This window comes from Trachinotus anak, unplaced genomic scaffold (assembly GCF_046630095.1).
Source record: "Trachinotus anak isolate AG129_WGS33_773 ecotype Australia unplaced genomic scaffold, CSIRO_AGI_Tana_v1 ptg000004l, whole genome shotgun sequence".
Taxonomy (NCBI): domain Eukaryota; kingdom Metazoa; phylum Chordata; class Actinopteri; order Carangiformes; family Carangidae; genus Trachinotus; species Trachinotus anak.
The window spans coordinates 23664557-23678107 of record NW_027273855.1 but is presented as its reverse complement, the minus strand read 5'-3'; the positions used below and the strand labels follow the sequence as shown (position 1 = coordinate 23678107).

The 13551-nt window shown below is 41.0% G+C and overlaps 1 protein-coding gene across 4 annotated transcripts in view; it reads left to right on the top strand.

Moving 5' to 3' along the window:
• hspg2 (heparan sulfate proteoglycan 2) overlaps positions 1 to 13551 on the top strand; it is a 94450-nt gene that overhangs the window by 67968 nt on the left and 12931 nt on the right. For all 4 annotated transcript variants that reach the window (XM_071477259.1, XM_071477260.1, XM_071477262.1 and 1 more), the window contains exons 45-59: positions 2027 to 2086; positions 4579 to 4701; positions 4891 to 5043; positions 5875 to 6035; positions 6298 to 6375; positions 8016 to 8151; positions 8264 to 8415; positions 9369 to 9513; positions 10109 to 10252; positions 11384 to 11518; positions 11638 to 11819; positions 11976 to 12171; positions 12337 to 12516; positions 12667 to 12927; positions 13113 to 13275. In XM_071477259.1, the coding sequence (XP_071333360.1) occupies positions 2027 to 2086; positions 4579 to 4701; positions 4891 to 5043; positions 5875 to 6035; positions 6298 to 6375; positions 8016 to 8151; positions 8264 to 8415; positions 9369 to 9513; positions 10109 to 10252; positions 11384 to 11518; positions 11638 to 11819; positions 11976 to 12171; positions 12337 to 12516; positions 12667 to 12927; positions 13113 to 13275 (2269 nt within the window). The remainder of the gene's footprint in view (positions 1 to 2026; positions 2087 to 4578; positions 4702 to 4890; positions 5044 to 5874; positions 6036 to 6297; positions 6376 to 8015; positions 8152 to 8263; positions 8416 to 9368; positions 9514 to 10108; positions 10253 to 11383; positions 11519 to 11637; positions 11820 to 11975; positions 12172 to 12336; positions 12517 to 12666; positions 12928 to 13112; positions 13276 to 13551) is intronic.

The following is a 13551-nucleotide window of genomic DNA, read 5'->3' as shown; positions in this document are numbered from 1 at the left end:
TTCTAGATTGAACTAATGGGCACTCAGTCATTACACATCCTCTAGACTTGCGACAAATCAGCACTCTTTCGGATCAACGATTTATGGGGATGCTTTCCGCCAACACTCTACTGAATTTACTGCTTATTTTTTGTATTCTTTCCTCTTTTTTTCACATTGGTTGAATTAATCGGTGGTGGTTTGGTTGCTTCTCGATCACTGGTAGAGTCGCTGTTTGCTGCTTTTAGAGGTTTTGCTAGCAGGGTGCTGAATTCTGTCTTTAATGCTGGGCTCCTGGTGCCCCCTCCCTTGACTGAGCTGTAGTGTGTAATGATGAGGAGGAATGTGGATGCCATGATGGGTGCTTAGTGACTCCGCGACTGACATTCAAAGAGGACTACAGTGTATTCTGGAGTAGGAGGAAGCCCACTACAGTTTTTTGTGTTGTTCCAGTCGATGCAGTATTCCTTCCTGACATTACCGTCTGCTGTGTTACTCTCTTGATCATCTCGATGATGAATGAACGATGAACAAAACGGTGCTATTAGCTATGCATTTGGTTAAACCTGTATTTGGACTGCTGTTGTACTACTGTAATATCACTCCGTCATTCCTTTAGTGTCGGCAGAAGTCGGTCCAGTTTGTATTGATTGTTACCTGTCAGATTTCGTTAATAAAATATTTAAGGGCTGACTCTTAAGGGGAAAAATGTTTTTAATCCTAATTATGTCAGTAATCAGCTACAATTGTATAATATGGTCCTTTTATTTACATCCTGTCAATGTTGTTGGCACATTTTCTTTCTTTTTTTTTTTGTTGACTGAAATATGTTATCCTGAAATGTTTCCATGAAATCAAATATATCAGAAATGTTAGAATTTCTTTTCTTTTTCGGTAATTTTTTTCCAAGGGAATTGGCCATGAGAATGCAATGACCTTGCATGATGTGTGTTTACATTTAGACAATTTCAAATGTTTTTATAGGAAAATATTTTTATATATCTCTGAGAATATATTACACCTCAAAAATCACAGGTCACATGTTAAACCATTTTTTTTTTACATTTGGTCTTCAGTTTTTTTTACCATGACTGCATTGTTTTGTTTTGTTTTTTTATTATTTGTTTATTCTTATTGACTCAAAGGCTATATGATTGCAAATATAACCAAAGGTGCTTCTGTAAAGATTTTTGTTTCTTCTTAAAGGACACCTAACTGATGTAATGTACACATGTCACATTGTAATGTATTTATCTTAACTGTGAAAATATTTTGTGAAAAAGAGAAAACTGATTAAAGTAATGACAATAGCTCACACTGATTTGCAAAATCTATGGATGGGGCTTATGATAATATATTATTTTGATCAATCGAGGATAACCACAAGCTGTATGTCAGCTTTTTAACAGCTGAAATAAAACTAGTGTTTCAGTGTTTTAAATTGCTTCCTGCCACTAACCTGCATGCTTCATGTGTGGCTATTCTGCTTACCTCTCCTTTTTTGCTGCTTGTACAGTTCTCATGCACTTTGAGTGTATGTGTACGTGTTTGTGCATATGTGTATCTTGATTTTGAATTCACAGCATAAGAAGCATTTTGGAGTATTGTTGTTTTTTTGTTTTTGGATGGTGTTGACTGTGACATAACCATTGAATTTTACAAACAATATGGTCATTCTAATCAACACACTGTCAATAATCAATAAACATATATCAGGTAAGTGTTAAAATTGAATTCATGTACCTGAATTAAATGGCACCAACTATCATGAAATCAATGATGAGCTGAAATGGATAAAGGAAAAAAAAATTATTATTATTGATATCAAGGTGGTGCCCGTTGAATTCAAGTTCATGATTTGTTTTAGCATGTTTTTGTCATGTGTGACACTGTATGGAATCAATTGGACACAAATAACAGCGGCCCACGTTTGGAGATGGATTTAAGTGTCTCTGGGGGAGATGGAAGGTAAACTGCTGTTATCCTGGAGAACTGACCTGTCAGTTTACCTGTTCCCTTCCTCCCTCCCTTCCTCCCACATCTCCAGAGGCCTCACAGACTCAGATGTTTTACACAGCCTATGAAATGTTTGAAGGACACAGAAAGCGTAAGTTCCACATGGGCACGGTTTCCTCACTCTGCCGGGCTCCCTAGGCGGGGGACCCAGGCCTCTTCCACTCTGTGTCATGCATGCACTTCACCTTGCACAGCATGGATGTATAAGGTGGCCTGGTAGTGCCCATGTACAATCAACCAAGCAGCTCTGAGAAACAAACTCTCTACACTGACCTTCACAAATCCAGAGCATCTGTGTTGTCTAATGTGCAGTTAGTAAGCAATCATCTTTAGTTGAATACAGACCTAAAGATGGATATTTGTTTTAAGTTATCAAGTTCCTGTTCTTGTTAGAGTCAAAGCTTATAAGATTGTACATGAGCATTACTGGCTCCCACCTGGCTCTTTGGGTTCATCGGGGTCCATCACAGCAGGAAAAAGTGCATGTTCATTATTACGGACAACTCCTTATGAATGTTGAGGCTACTCTCTATTACAGAAAATGAGTACTGTAAAATATATAATATTTCTTCAGTTGCACCTCACAGAGCTCATATTGTAGCAGACAAACCATTCAATTACTGATAATAACTGGGATTTTATTGGAAAATGTCTCTCTGAATTAGACAAACACATAATAAAAGCCTGTTTCTTCATGGATTTATTTTTTTGATGATATATAAAAATCTATGACATAATACAAATTCACTTTAAGTTAATTATCCAGCAACTTTCTGTTATACACCATGAGGTTTAATTGGTTTTTAACCCATAAAAAGAGACATTTTACTTCATATCGCCAAATGATTAAGTCTGGCAGTTATTTCATTATCAGGTGGTTGGTCCTTGCAGTAAATTGATAGTGTCTCCACATTCAGAGACAAGAGATGTCCCTTCTTTCTCTTTGCATTCTGCTCTTCCCTTTTTCTCCTCAGGAAACATGCTGTCATCTGGGCTTCAAACATCATACTGTGCTTGATACATCCCATCACACCCTTATTACATCATTAGCTGAATGTGGGTAGCAGACTGGTGTCCAGTGGGAGAGGCAGTGTTTCAGTGCGTCACACAGATGGAATAACACAGTAAATGTGATATTATTAGATGGAAGTCAAACTTTTTTTCAAATGTGATTAAGAAGTTATAGCTAGTTATTAGTTTTAGCTGCCCAGGTTTACAGACATCTGTTTTTGCTGCCATGCAAACACAATGGAGCTGGATGGAACAACTTATGTAAGATTGACACTGTTTCTTCATAGACGTATTACTGCAGAGCAGTGTAGCTCTGTGGATGGTCCAGGCTGAAATATCTCAACAACTATTGGACAGATTGTCATTAAAGTTTGTACAGACATGCGTGGTCCCAAGAGGATGAATCCTACTGTCTTTAGTGATTCCCCATCTTAACCTCTACAAGATAGATTGGCATAAATTATGTATTGATGTTCATCACCAGAGCCCCCCCCCAATTTCTCAACAATTACTGGATGGATAGCTGTGACATTTGGCACACACATTCATGAACGCTTCAAAATGAATTGTAATAATTTTGTTGATCCCATAAACTTTTCATCTAGCACCATCATTGAGTCAAAACATTCCAATACTTTGGTTTATGTCCTGATATTTGAAAAACAAATGACATTCTATCAGCTTCAGCTGTATTTTATGTGTAGTGCTAAGTAGCATGCTGACACGCTAAACAAATATGCTGAACATGGTTAACATACCTGTTATATTTTTTTAAGTGGTGCAAATGAAATTCTGTTCACCCTTATAACTCTGTACTGACAGATTTCTCAAAACCTGGACAGATAAAACCAACAATATATACTTGGTTAGATACTACCAGTGAGGCAATACGTTTTTTCTTAATTTGGGTGAATTGACCCAAGTTTCATCATCTGATGCACTGATTCTACCATAGATCCTTACAATACCCCATGGCTGAGATTATACAAAACACCTACAGTATATTATCAAAGAATTTCTCATTCTTAGAGGTTACTTGCGTGTTCAGTGTAGACTTTAGGCTATCACGTTGGTCCCACAGCTTCTTTCTGCCTTGCAATACTGGTGTAACTAAGGTCAGAGAGTCAAAGCCTGGACAGTCTCAGAAGTTTTCGGCCTGCTTAGATAGCCTCATACTCCTCCCTCCCTACTGAAAGAGGCCTTTCTTTTGCTCTGTCACCCTGGGATCATACGGGATTGAATTCGAAGTCTAGCAGCCAGCCAAACTGGCGCAGACAGCAGTATGCCCAGAGGCTATGCCAAGGCGTGCCTGCCACATCTCATCTGTTTTGTCTGCTCTGAGGATGTAGACTGCCAAGGGTGACGGTGGGGGCACGAGCAGAGGCCATCACAGTCTAGTCGATTCATTACGCACAGCTTATATATGATGCCCAAGCAGCATTTAGAGTCATGACGCGGTTTCATTCCACTCCATCACTTCACCAACAGACCAGTCTGCATTATCACTTGACTTTATCACTCTGAGGAGTCTCTGTTTTGACCTGTGTTTGACTGGTGTGTCTGCTTCTGTAGCTGGAGAGGGGGCCCAGCCTGTGGCCACTATTACTCCGTCAGTACTGAATGTCCAGCAAGGCCAGCGGGCAGAGTTTCGCTGCGCAGTGACTGGGAACCCAACCCCCGCCATCGAATGGATCGGTACGACTAGTTTGAACTCCACTTTGTTTGTTGTGGATAAAATCATTCTTTTTAGTGAAAAGACAAATTTTCGTTATTTTGTTTTAAGAGGATTCTGGAAAATTCAGTCCATTACAAACTCACGGGTCTTCATATGTATGTGCAATAATTCCCTCTCAGTGACCAGGTGTAACTGTGTGATTGTTGCAGGAGGTCCGGGGAACAGAATGAGTCCCAGAGCAGTAATAAGAGGTGGCATGTTGACCTTCTCATCAGTGGATCCAGCTGATGAGGGAGAGTACACCTGCAAGGCCCTGAACACTCATGGCGAGCACACAGCGCGGGTTTCCCTCTTTGTACAAAGTATGCTCTGTGTTTATTTGTGTGTGTGTTTATGGAGAAATAAATGTGTGCACACTCTTACATTATGGGACTTGCCCCCTCTTTGGGGAAGAAAGTCCACACACTGTACATCATCAGGTATTAGGGTAAAGTCTTGGTTTAATGTTAGGGTTAGGTTAAGGTTAGGATGAGGGTTAGGATCAGGCATGCAGTAGTTATGGCTAAGGTTAGCAAGGTCAGGCAAAGTCTTCAGGAAATTAAGTCAATCGAGTGTCCCCTTAAGTTATGGAAACCAGCGTGTGTGTGTGGACCTCACATACAGGATGTAAACACAGTACTTACACATCTTTCTGTAAAAACGAGAAAACTCTTCCCATCAGACTGAGACTGTCCCACCTATTTTCAATGGATTCTTGGTGGTTCAATGATTTTTATGAAAAACAACAGAAGCGTATCACATCACTATTTCTGTAAAATGTCCAGGAATCAAATGCAATTAAATACTCTCTTAAGCTCACCATCCTCTCGCTATAAAGTGAGACTATGCAACTTTTGAAAAAAGAAATACCACAATATTCATTGCACAAATTAAAAGTTTAATTCATTAGCATTTAAGCAAACCCTTACTCGATTCAATACACTCTTACTTGGTCTGGAAATGCCAGTGGCTTATGATGGATAACTTTAGCTAAAGTTAAAGTCTTTTCTGTTTGTGCTACTTTAATACTACATTTTAGCATGGCACAGATAAACATTTCAATGTAATTTTTTTTTTTACTGTGAAGCTCAAGATGTTGTGGTGTATTTGATATATTTTGCCTTTGAATGATCACAATGCATTTTTGTGGTCAGAATCTAACCCAAGTGGCTTAGGCACCCAGCCTCAAGTCCAAGTCAGTCCCCAAAATGTTGAAGTCCATGAGGGTGACACCTTGAGGTTGTATTGCCGCGCATCAGGATCACCCAACCCGAAGCTCACCTGGCTAAAAAATGGAGGACAAATCCCTCCACAGGTGAGACACCTCCTCCTGTCTTATTACCTGAATGGTGACTTTAAGGTGGATTGATAACAACTGTAACTGTATCTACATTTTGCTGCTATATCTCTATCTTGCACCTCCAGGTGTGTCAGGTGCCGATGGTATTTCATCACACTGTATCAGTTTTTATGACTGTTTCAGCATTTTGACCACTTACCTTTATTTTTTCCCTCCCTTCTGTTTGTCTCCTCCCCCCTTTTTTTTTTGATCCCACCCTGTTCTGACGTTTACTCAGGCCATTCCCTCTCACGGTTTCCATCAGTTTAAAAGCAACAGTCTCGATGTGTTACAGAGACGTATTGAGGAGCTGCAGGTCTGTCCATCTGTCCGATGTCTGTCTGTCCTGTCTCATAGTTCACATCCATTGTCCTCTACTGACCTCGTCTTCACACATTGTCGACTAAGTGCATGATCAAACGTGTCCTTGATTCACACCTTGTAAACCCTGTTAATTTACATCAGCTGCTCACTAAGTCCCTTTAGAGCTGGTGCCAAACACATTAAAATCATCTAGCTGGGTCTGCTTGACATCTTGGTGTACTTGCATGCAGTACTTGTTTTTTATGTTGCGTTTTATTAATGAAGGTGTTCCATAGTCTTTCGTTTTGTTTTGTCCGCATTAAACCATCCCTGACATGTTTGGGCTCTCAGTACCCAGTTGACCCTCATCATTCCATCGAGTGTATTAACAGGACTAAGTATACAGTAGGTAGTGTAGGTATTTCAGACATATTTTGCTCCGTGCCAGGCGCAGCCCACTGCCCCCACGCCCCAGGGGGTTTTGTGTTAGTCTGGTTTCTGCACGGTCCTCCTCGGCTCGGCAAGGGCTCCGGGGCCTGTTTAGTTCTGCCTCAGAGAGCCACTGCGTTGTGTCAGCCTTTCCCAGGGGGAGCTGGGCTCTGCCGTGCGACCACGCAGAAATTCTGTATGCTCTAGCAAACGGCTTGCTTTGAAAACTTGTCAATGGGTTCAGACACACATTGAGCCAAGGCCCGCCTCAGCCACTGCTCGGTTTAGCCTCCCTCACGGTTGAATGGGCTGGAGCTAAGCAGCTTTGTCCATGGATGCCCAAACACCCCCCGGATATAGTAATCCCTCCCCAGACCCTCCCCTCCTGATTCCCCTCCCCTCTGAGGTGTTTCCAAACTTTATAAAAGCTAATTTTCAGCCTTGTTGGGTCTCTGCTTGCCATGTGGAGTAGTGTACAAACAAGTCAACTTGTTGATTACTCATGAGACAGAAAGACATGAGCATTCTTAAATGTGAGTGGTGAAATTGATGCAGGGTTTTGGTTTTTACTCACTATTTGCTCTGAGGTATTTGATTGTGGATAGTTTGACTTCGATGGCATTGGCTAGTGATTAGTTTCAGATCTGTCAAAGATTTCCCTGTCAAAATCTTCTTTTTAATGCTTATTGAGAATCTTCTGGCTCAAATCAATGTGTCACAAACTGTCGATTCTAACTCCTTCATCAATCATTAATTCTTTTAGAATGAATTTAATAGTATAGTACATGTAATAATCATTGATCATAATATATTAACAAATTATAACCCCACCAATCATCATATAAAAAATTGGCACTACTTTGTGCAGAATTTTACGTGCAAAGTATTGTGCCACAGAAATCATGAACAAAAATCCATTTAGAGAAAGACTGAACTGTAGCAATAACAGCTCTTGTCTTGTCTGTAAGAGCTACGCTGTGGTGCTTTTGTGTCGCTATTAGCTAGTAATGCCATAATGTCATATTCTTGTTTTTTCCAAGGAAGCGAGACAGGTAAGTGATGTGCTGTGTCTTTAGTATAATTATCTATGTTAGTTTGGTGGCAATATTAATAAAGTCACATCTTTAAAATGCAATGCTTAGCGCTCGTGTATCATGGCAGGAAACGGACAGTGTGATAGAGACAGGTTTCTAATCTGCTCTCTTACTGATGTGTCCTCTCCAGGCCCGCATGGAGCGCACCGACATCGGTACTCTGCTCATCCCCAACATCAAGATGTCCGACTCGGGCACTTACATGTGTGTTGGCAGCAACAGCATTGGCTCAAATAGTGCTCCAATTAAAGTGACAGTGCTCAAAGGTGAGATGGCGTGACTGTTGGTGATTGATTTATGTTTTGGGAGCATTTCATGTGTCGTAGTTACATTAGATTATAAAAACATAATGAGGTGCATATGTTTGTGTTTATACAGCGGACCATATCTCATCAGTGGTCAGCATCCAGCCATCAATAGCTGATGTCCAGGAGGGCCAGAGTCTGGAGCTCAACTGTCTCACACCTGGAAATCCTCCTCCCCAAGTCACCTGGACAAGAGCCAGTGGACGCCTCTCCTCCAACCACCAGGTAATCACATTAAAATGCAACTTAACTGTATGTGTATCATTGTGCATCATTTACCCCCATTTGAGTAGAATTATGCTTTATTACCTCCACTGTTCATGCTGGTAATTTCTCTATCTTTATCTTTTACAAACCCATCAAAAACATGGTTGTTTAGGCTAAGTAATAATAATAATAATAATTATTATTATTATAATAACTTACATACATAAAAACAAAACAAAGCAAAGAAAGACAGGGGATAAAGGGAAAAGTGTCAATTGGAAAGCAGGTATAACAGGGAGATTTACAAATATGTTATGTTAAAACAATACATTTAATAAAAGAGACAAAGAGAATAAGATAAAAATAAGAAGAATAAGAATTAAAATTTTGAGTAGTGTGAATACATTTATTCAAGTACTGTTCTTCTGTGTGTGTTCTTCTGAGTACTGTTGTGTGTGTTTTACTGGAGTGTTTCTATTTTATGTTACATTATACATTGAACTACTCAACAGTGTATACAGTAGTTAAAATTAGCTCCACCTCAACCACCTGTAATGTAAAAATACTGCTAATGTGTCAGTACTTGTCAGTCAGATACTCTGCAAAACAAGTACTTTTACTTATACTTTACTTGATACTGTTATGTACATTTGCTGATTATATTTTTGTATATTTCCAAAAAAAAGTTTGAATGCAGTACGTGTGAGTATTTTGCAGAGTGGTATTAAGATAAGAGTATTTCCTCTTACTAATTTTAAAGCACACTTTTGTGGGGAAGAGCGTATTCATGTTTCCTGTTTAATCCCATATTCATATTCTTTATCATTGGTAATACTAGTATCATATAGAATTATACAGCAGTAGTAGTAGCAGCAGTAATGGTGGTAATTGTAGAGATATTATGAGAGGTAAAAGCTATAATATTTTTAGTATTATAAGGTAAGCTGAAGCGTCTGTATTCCTCTGTGCAGGTACTGGGCAGTCAGCTGCGTATCCTGTCAGCCTCTCCAGAAGACTCAGGAGAGTATATCTGTCGGGTGCTGGGCAACCCAGGAAACCCAGGCTCTCGTGTCCACCAGGCCTCTGTCTCTGTGTCTGTCACTTCATCTTCTTCACGTAAGTTGCTCCGCACTTGAGGCCTCATGCAGATGGCATGTGGACTGTCTTACTTTGTGGACTACATTCACTGCAACACAGTGCTACACAATAAACACAAGAGCCTGTCTGTTCTTTTTCCAAATGTCTAATCCCACTGGACTCTGCTGCGCTTGCGGTCGGGCAACTAACTCAGATTTTGACAGTCATTTCTTTCTCACTAAGGAAATTATACTTGATGGCAGCGTCAGTAACAGGCAGGGAGAAACACATTAAGGGCAACACATTACATGGCAGAGTGTTGTTCTCAGACTAACACTGCCTCACTTCATGAATGAACTTTCCAGTTGCGCTTTCCAGTGCAGCCCAGTGTGACCTCAGATTGAATGATTTTCTTCACTACTGTCCCATGATCTCATCCTCATTCACTCCTTCCCGGACTTCACCAGAGTTTGAGTTCTTAAACTGCTGCCAATGAAGCCCATAGACACATTGGATTGTAATTTGTCACTTCAAGTGTCTGTGAATAATAAACCAGCATAATGATGTGAGATCATGAACATTAATGTTCAAACAGAATCTGTCCAGAGTCGAAAACTGCTGGTTTCTGCTGCAGGTCTTCAGAGTCCAATCATCTCCATTGAGCCCCACAGTGCCGCAGTGCGTGTGGGGGAGTCAGCTAGCTTCAGGTGCAGGGTGTACAGCGGAGCCCAGCCTGTCAGACTGGAGTGGAAATTGTCCAGCAACCAGCCACTGCCAGGTAATAACCACACACACACAGACACACACACACAGACACACACACACATACACACACACACACACTGCCTCTGAGGAATGAACCTGCTTAATGAGTTCTTATTTTATGAAGTCATTATTTACAAGCAATTACAGTCCACCCATTAAGCACTCCTCTGTTACTTCTTTTAATGACTGTAATGACTAATTGAGAACTCTCTCGGATCTCTTTCTCCTAGACTTGCACTGACATTTTTGCATTAACTGAAATTTAGCATGACATCTACTAGAAGGGCACGCAGAGAGTGCAGACCTCTGCCAAGGCCAATGTCAAGCAACGTACATCAGACTTTCGAGGGAAAAAAAATTCAAATTCATAGCAAAATTTAATGGGCTCTTCACTGGCCCATGCCCCATCTCTCCACTAGATCATTTCAGTTCTTTTTGCTTAATCTAACAACAAAACAATCCAACAAACAGACATAACCTCCTTGGCAGCAGTAATAATGCTTGGGGAAATTTCATGTCATGGTGGTTTTTATTCTTGAAACCTGTCTTTGCTTCATGGGATGAAATAAAGACAGTAAATCTACTGTGCATGTTGTATCCAATTATTTCTTCTTATTCTCTCGACTTATTTTCTACTTATTATTACTCTTTCGAGTGATAATCTTTGTTTAGAATTTGTTTAAAGAGCTAAAATAAATTTCGACTGCACTAGGCTGCTCACATAAAGATGTCTTCAGCTTTGGTTTTCTTAGACTCTACACCCCTGTTTTGGAGTATCTTCAAGAATTAGCTTAATGCTAAGATTGAGAAATACTCAACTTGTCTTAAAAGGCTACCCCAGACATTTAGATTCACTCCTCATGAAGTTGGAGGACTCAACTAATTGAAGCTTCAAAAAACACTGGATCATACAATGCTCACAATGAAAATAAATAGCGTCTTTTTTTTTTAAAATCTCAAACCAAAGTTAATATAATCAGCATCATTTCTTAAAAACTTGAGAAAGCTTTCTCCAGAGCTGCAGAAAACATTAGACAACTGTTTAGGCTGAGTAACATCAAAACATGAACTGTAAACTGAACCTTAAAGCTGCAGAAGTCTCCTGCAGCAGCTCTAATGTTGCATTTGCTCCTCTGTTCTGCAGATAATGTCAAAGTTGGCCCCGATGGTTCTGTTATCACCATTACCAGTGCTCGCCGTATCAACCACGGTGCCTACCGTTGTGTGGCGAGCAACCCATTCGGCATCACTCAGTCCATTGTGTCCTTGATTGTCAAAGGTAAGTGACATGCACATGAGACTCCAACAGCAGATATTCACACTTCAAAGGGGGAAGGGTTCCCTCTAGTGTTTGACCAGAGACACAGCCATACATGCATTATGTATCTGTTCGCTCAGAGGTTCCTGTGGCCACTGTCACCCCTGTTGGACCTGTGCGGGTCAGAGTGGGCGAACCCATTAACCTGGAATGCCAGGCATCAGGAGAGCCACGCCCTTCAGTCTCATGGCACAGGCTGGACAGCAACCGCAAGACCATGCTGAGCAGCCCTGTACCAATGGAGTCCAATGCAGTCATGCAGGTACTGAGACACCTAATAGCAATGCCTGCATGTTCTGTTGTTGCTTCTGTTTTGCTATTTAAAGACTCAGATTCATGGTCAGTGGTTGAAATCAACCTCTTTTTCTGTTTGGTTTGTATCTTAATAGTGAAATAAATCCATTTTCCTGTTCTGCAGATATTAGTGGCACGTCCGGAAGACAGAGGCACATATGTGTGCACAGCTCGTAATAATGAGGGCTCTACAGAGACCAAGATAGAGGTCATTGTTGAGGGAAGCTCTCAAGTTCCATCAGCGCCCAGAGCCTCTGTTCCTGAGCCACTGATGATTGTGGTGGAGGGACAGACTGCGACGCTGCGCTGTGAGGCCCACGGTAATGACTGAGAAAAATCATTCCCTTGAATGTGTCACATTTTGTCTTCATCCGCCACTTTTTATGTAGCATCACTTCACTGTACTGAAGAAAAAACACCTTTATTGTAAATGAAATGAGCTGAACTGAGAATGTAAGTTTTGCTCTCCACCTTTACTTGTCCAGGTTTCCCCTCACCAACAATCACCTGGTCCAAGCTGCGGTCTCCTCTGCCCTGGAGACACAAGGTGGTGAACAACAGCTTGGTGCTGCCCAGCGTGGGCCGCCAAGACTCCGGAGAATACATCTGCAGTGCCACCAACAACATGGGCACCACTGACATCACCATCATGCTAGATGTAGAAAGTGAGTGTTGTAACTATCCAACTTTATTGTTTTTAAATTTAATCTGTCCTGTAGTGTATACTCCTTAATATACTCTTAATGTTTTATGTTGCTTCTGTCTCTCCCAAGAAAACACTTAAACCCAGTGATTTTTTTTCCTCTTATCTTTAGCTCCTCCTTATGCCACTTCTATGCCCGATGATGTGGCTGTGCGGGTCGGGGAGGTGATCAGGTTGCAGTGCCTGGCCCATGGCACTCCTCCTCTGACCTACACTTGGACCAAGCTAGATGGAAACCTGTCCCCGAGGGCTCAGGTTAGCGGAGGGGATCTCCAGATCAACCTGGCCACTGCCGAGGATGCTGGGAGCTACAAGTGTGTAGCAAGCAACAAAGTGGGCAACAGTGAAGCGGTCGCCAAAGTCACAGTCAGATGTGAGTTTGCTAATACTGTGATGAATCAGTTGCTATGCACCACTCATCTACAGAAATGTTTCTTCCCTCCTACAGGTGTAGATACAGTAGTTAGCAAATATTTTGGAGCATCTAAAGATTGAAATGGTGATATTCCTGCACCACAACAAATTACCTAATTTCATCTCTGTTGTTCCCCTCTCTAGCCCCTTTGGCAGTGCGTGTGTCACCACAGGTTGAGGTAAAGGCCCAGGGCAGCGCTGTGGAGTTTACCTGCTCAGCAGCAGGTGGTATAGAAACCAAAATTGAGTGGCTGAAGGAAGGAGGCTCCCTACCGCCAAACCATCACATCAAAGATGGGGTGCTCAGGTGACTCATCAGGCTCTGTGTTGGTTCGGTGAAAATAGACGAAATTGCAAGAGAAAAACAGGTTGAATGTTTGGATATGTGTGGATCAGAATGGGATCAGAGTGGGATCAGAGTGGTAATTTTGCAACTTATATTTACAGCTGAAATTATTCTGAGAATATTTAGCACAATTTTGACATAATTTATACTGTTAATCTTCTATATTTTTTTTTTTTAAGAAAAAAAAAAGAACACTAAATTAGTTTGTGTCTCAGCACTTTCCAACTTTCCTGCCTC